The sequence below is a fragment of the Ursus americanus genome, chromosome 13, assembly GCF_024610735.1.
Source record: "Ursus americanus isolate L20-20 chromosome 13, mUrsAme1.1.p, whole genome shotgun sequence".
Classification (NCBI taxonomy): Eukaryota; Metazoa; Chordata; class Mammalia; order Carnivora; family Ursidae; genus Ursus; species Ursus americanus.
This window is the reverse complement of record NC_142139.1, coordinates 60,806,865-60,812,839: the sequence shown is the minus strand read 5'-3', so window position 1 is coordinate 60,812,839 and position 5,975 is coordinate 60,806,865. Positions and strand designations below refer to the sequence as shown.

Genomic DNA, 5,975 nt, shown 5'->3' with positions numbered 1-5,975 from the left:
ATTGAGGTGATATTGACGTACGGAAAGCAACCAGAACTCCCAGATTTCCAAACTCTCACTCATTCTCCCTGTTGCAGATCCCTATAGGAAGAGGGCTGGTACAGCAGAAATGTGGTCCGTTCAATGCAGTGCACAAAATGGGAAGGGGATTTGAAGCCGAGAAGCAATAACTTAAAAACTTGTATACAACCCATGTGCCATGTTTTTGTTTTCCCCAGAAAATATAAAGAAACAAATTTTAGGAAAAATGAGTCTAATTGCTTAAAATAATGAAGAGTAAGTAGAAATATTGCAGGTATTACCTTTTTTTTTTTTAATGCATACTTATTTGGGTACACTTTTTACGCTCGATGACCTTTGTTTCCCACTTTGACTCTGGCGAACGGATATGCTGGATTGGCTCCGGACATTTTGCTGTGGCTTTGCGGTCTGACTGGGAGCCTTCTGTGGTGCCTTTGCGGTCTGACTGGGAGTCTTCTGCGATGCCTTTGTGGTCTGACTGGGAGTCTTCTGCGATGCCTTTGTGGTCTGACTGGGAGTCTTCTGCGATGCCTTTGTGGTCTGACTGGGAGTCTTCTGCGATGCCTTTGTGGTCTGACTGGGAGTCTTCTGCGGTGCCTTTGCAGTCTGACTCGGAGACTTCGGAGCCTTTGGCGGTGGTTTTGCAGTCTGACTCGGAGACTTTGGGACCTTTGGCGGTGGCTTTGCAGTCTGACTCGGAGACTTTGGGACCTTTGGCGGTGGCTTTGCTGGCTGTGTGGGAGCCTTTGGTGGTGGTTTTGCAGGTAGAGTCGGAACCTTTTGCACTTGTTTAGCGGGTTGAGTCGGAACTTTTTCCTCTTTCTTTTTTCTCCTCAGACAAAGGCACAGAAGACAACATAACAAGAGAAGCAACCAAAAAAGTGAGAACATTAACAGGTAACTCTTCTTTAGCCTTTGTCTCTTAGGGGGTGGGCCACTATCAACACTACCTCCATTGCCCCTTATTAGGCAGTTGGGTGGGTCCCAATTATAGTTGCAATGGCAGTGATGTTTATTGTTGCAAATACCCCTCATGTTACAGAACTTAGGGGAACAATCACTATCCAAGCGAGATATATGGACACATTTCTTGTGAATGCAGATACGTTCAGGGCCACACTCTGTGCCATCTTTCACTTCGCCAATATCAGGTTTGGGCATCCCAAAGTGGTGGTCGACAGTCCAGCAGGTGACGTCATTGAAGCGAGACTGATGCACAGTGGAGTGTTCTCTCAAAATGGGAATTTCTTTCACATCTGTACACTGAATTCTCCCACACAGGATGTCTGAGATATTACATTTTAGATATGAAGACAGGTTGGTACCACAGTTACCAAAACGGTCACCAAGAGTATTTATATTTTTGTAGCAATTATGACTTGCACTCTTTGCCTCTTCGCCAAAAATCTGCTTACACAGATCATTGCGGTCATTACATCTCTTTTCATAGCAATAGGCACTTTCATTACAGGGAATTCCATCCTCCACATATACATCATCTGGGCACAAGGGGGATGATCCATCGCACCACTCTGGAAGATCACATTCATTGGCCTGTTTTCGACACGTTTCTCCAGATGGTAATAACTGGCAGTCTTTGCAACAAAGTCCAAAAGCACAAGTAGACCCATAACTCATAGTGCAGTTTGACAGACAACAGGCATCTTTCGCACAACTCTGTAAAGGTCCACAGTCACACTCCTCTTCGTCTTCAACAATACCATCCCCACAGCGCTTCTTTGAAAATATATCCTTTGTGTATATCTCATAGAGCACACATTTTGCTTGGTGTACAGTGTAGGACCAAAAAAAAGAAAGACTGCAATTGCTAAATGCAGTTATTGGTGGATTTGAAGTATGCATTATACATCTAACTTGTCCACATGAACAATAATTACCATCATGAAACATACCCAAATTATGGCCCATATGATGAGCTATCGCAATTCCAACTAAGGCGATGCTTCTGTTTAGTGTAGTAAGAACTGCACAACTAAGGAGTGGTTGACACATTCCTGGAACATAACCTAAACCACTCATTCCTCGTAATGGTTTACTCATAAAAAGATGTGCAGTATCATGTGGTAGGCGGGGAGTAAGGTTATCATTTTTCCAAATACAAAAAGCTTTCAGAGATCTCCTTATATCACCAACTTCAAAGTAGTTTTTTGTAGTCCAGAACTCCATACCAAATAATAACAATTTAACACCTAATACCTCAAAAATGGAATCCGCTATATTTACCATAGCAAATAGATCTTCTGTAAACTTTGAAATATTCTTGTGTATACGAAGATAGAGAGTATGGTCCACCACCACTGCTAGTTCAACAAGAATCGTATGGCGCCACCAGCCCCGAGAATTACTTTGCTTCTGAGTGAAATTATTAATCTCTTGAGACTCCAGTTGGGGTAAAGTGTCCTCTTGCACAAAGTCAGAGTTCATTTCTGGAAATTGGGTCTCTTCACTCTCCATTTTATATACCAGATGTTCAAATTTAGTAGAAAAAGTCATGGGCTTAATTTCATAAGCAATGTCATTTATCTGTAACAATCCTCGAAAACCACCGAAACAGGAACTGAGGGCAACCAGGGATTCTGGGTCCCCCTCCACATAACCATGATAGTAACAGTCATTCTGAACAAAGGGTTGGTCCTCCAGGAGAGCACCTTGGTCTGTGTAGGTGAACACTGGGAGGTGTCTGGACAGCAAATACTTCTTGACCTTAATGTGGACAATGTGTCTCTTGCCCCCAAAATGCAAGCTGTAAGAGAGCCAGCCTGCAGGCTTCATGCCTCTGCTATTGCCAGGTATCTTCAAAGGAATCACCACTTCTGGGGGACTATGGTATTGGGGCTGCTTAGCCTCAGTGTGTCCACAAAAGGACAGAAACACCCCAAGCCAAAGTAGCAGAAGTATGATCTTCATGTCCTGCAGAACTTTAATCATAGCCATTATGAAATCACTATTATGGAAACATTAGTCCAGAGAAGAAGGCAGGCAAAACTGAGCGTCATAGATGCTCTGGCTTTTTAGCTTGAGCTGGTCAGTGTGCAGGGCTAGGTATTAAGAATCTGTCTTCTGGCAGAGTTGAATCATTAGAGTATCAGCCCTATAAGTAAAGCAAAAAGCAACATGTGGATGAAAGCGGTTGTGCCTGGTGGTGAAAAAGAGAAAGGCATGCAACGAAATTAGTTAGTGTTTTGATCAAGGAATGAGACAGGAAACTTCCTAGAATTTGCTCTTATGTACTGACAAAGCAGAGGGGGCCTGAGGGTATGTAGAAGAATGAAAACTGACCATAGATTAATAAACCTAGTACTTTTGGCCAGAACACACACTGCCTTGATAATAATAATTCAGTGTGTGAACACACTGTGAAAGGAAAATAGGGTTGGGAAGGATGATGGGAAAACAAAGATTTATTGTATTATTCTATAAATATGCATATCATGAACATTTCCAAAATAAGTAGTTAAAACAAAAGGGTCTTAAGGGTAAGGTGATCATATATTGCTGAGATTGCTTCCATTTACACAAGCTAAGTTGGCATAGTAATAATATCTCTTCTTTTTTTCAAACTTAAGTGTAAATTACTTATAACATTACCTAAGAAACATATTTTTTAAAAAAAAAACACTCTTATGTTATTTCTTCATCTCTTTTATGGTGCTTACCATATATCTGCCTAGAGCAAAAATGTTTATTTCAATTTCTTTTTTTCTTCCTTACATTATTCTCCTTACTAGGCTTTTCAAACTGGAAATACTCAAGAACATTCTTTGTGTCTTTCATAAAAGTTAGTATCGTCTATAATGTCTATCTTAATTCTTTATATAACAAAAATGGTTGACGACTTTTATCGTTCCTTGGAGTGTTACTCAAAAGTGCTTATTACATTTTTAATGCAGAACATTATTCGAAAATTGTGGCCAATTTCGTTTCTGGAACAAGGTCATATAAACTCAGTTTCCTTGCCTTGTGCCCTTTAAATACAACTAAATACCCTGAAAATAATTCAAAGAAAAAATAAAACAACCTCTGAAAGCTAAAAATCAAAAGGCAGACTGGCTAGAGAATGACTTGAGGAATGATAACCAGGTGAATTCACCGAGTGTTCTTTTAATTTCTCATGTATATATTCCAAACTGGGTACTGGAGAGGTCTTTAACATAGAACCACCAGCATAGACAAAAAACTCAAGAATAGTTTGCACTTTCTGAATAAATGAAAGAGAATGAAAAAAGCAAAACGAAAAACCAGTAAGGTGTTCTAGCACCGGCGCTTGAGCGAAGACACATGTGTGATTTGGAGTGGCAACTTCAAAGACTTATAGGCCAATCCAAGACATAGTCCATAGTCACTGCACTGGTGGACTGTTTAAGTCCCCTACTTTGACAATATAATAGCCCAGAAAGGCAAGCCTAATCCTCGTCCATATCCAGGTAACTAGGTAATTGATCTGCCTTCAGAGGCAGCAGCAAAATCCCAACAATCTGACCCAGTTTCAGCTCAACAACTAAGGCAGAGAATAGGAGCCTCTGTCATAAAGTCTGGTATCTCCCATCCCTCCACCAAGTGACATAGAGAGACAGAAACCTTCTGGCTTCTGCTCCTCCTGTCTCCAGATCTGAGCATGGCCCAATGACACCGGGTAATCCACAAAGGGCATCAGACTAGAACAAGAAGAAAAAAGGATCACTGGACTCCTAGACAGAGAGACACAGATTGGAAAAGACTGAGGAAAATAAAGGTCTTATAGAACACCAGCAAGAAGACCAAGATACATGTGATGGAAGTTCCAGAATGAGAAGAGAAAGGACCAGAAAACTCATTCAAAGAAATAATGGCTAAAAATTTTCCAAATCTAAGGAATGAAATGGGAATCCAGATGCACAAAGCCCAAAATGTCTCAAATAAGAGGAACCAAAGAAATCCATGCCAAGACTTACTATAATCAAATTGTAAAAGGTCAAAGACAAAAAATTTTGAAAGTAGCAAGAGAAAGTAATATGCTACGTACAAAAGAATCACCATAAGACTATGAGTGAAATTTTGAACAGAAATTGTGCAGGTCTGGAGGCAGTGAAATGATATAGTCAAAAGGTTTAAAGAAAAAAAAACTGTCAACCAATAATACTATACTTGACAAAATTGTCTTTTAAAATAAAGGAGACATAAAGACAGGCCCACACAAACAAAAGCTAAGGGGGTTTATCACCATTAGAACTGCCTTATGAGAAATGCTAAAATGAGTTTTTAGTGTTGAAATAAAAGATGCTAAATAGCAACACGAAAGCATAAAAAACATGAAATAGATAAATATATATGCATTTATATTCATAAATACATACATATATTCATATATATACATATATTCATATATATACATACATATGAATATGATATTATTCTGTGGTGGGTAAATCACTTTTAATTCTGGTATAAAAAAGATAAAAGTATTCAAAATAATTATAACTATAAAACATATCAAAGGATAAACAATAAGAATAGATGTAAACTGTGACAGTAACATAAAATGTGAGCTGAAGAAAAAATAAAGTATAGAATTTTGGTATGTGATTGAGCTTAAGTTGTTATCAGTTTAGCATAGACAAACTTAACTATAAGATATGTTATGTAAGCCCCAAGGTAACCACACACACACACAAAAACTATAGAAGTTACATGTAAAAAAAAGAGAAAGGAACCAATGAGTATCAATAGGCAAACAGAAAATAAACAAAACACAACAGAAGATGAGAGGAAAAGACCAAAAAAAAAAAAAAAAAGAAAGAAAGAAAGAAAAATAAGATTAATAGAAAAGTAACAATATATCAATATTAAATTGTTCCTTATTGATAATAATTTTAAAATTAAACTCCCCATCAGAAGACCTAAAGTGACTGAATGGATTTAAAAAATAAGGCTCAATATATGCTATGTATAAAAAA

The 5,975-nt window shown here is 38.5% G+C and overlaps 1 protein-coding gene across 1 annotated transcript; it reads right to left on the bottom strand.

Moving 5' to 3' along the window:
• Nucleotides 1-324: 324 nt before the first annotated feature.
• On the bottom strand, nucleotides 325-2,976 carry ADAM29 (ADAM metallopeptidase domain 29). The gene has a single exon (XM_045799394.2). The coding sequence runs from the start codon at nucleotides 2,974-2,976 to the stop codon at nucleotides 325-327; it is 2,652 nt and encodes an 883-aa protein (XP_045655350.1).
• Nucleotides 2,977-5,975: the final 2,999 nt, after the last annotated feature.

Coding starts and splice junctions, on each gene's coding strand:
- ADAM29 (XM_045799394.2), bottom strand. CDS start 2,976: ATGGCTATGATTAAAGTTCTGCAGGACATGAAGATCATACTTCTGCTA.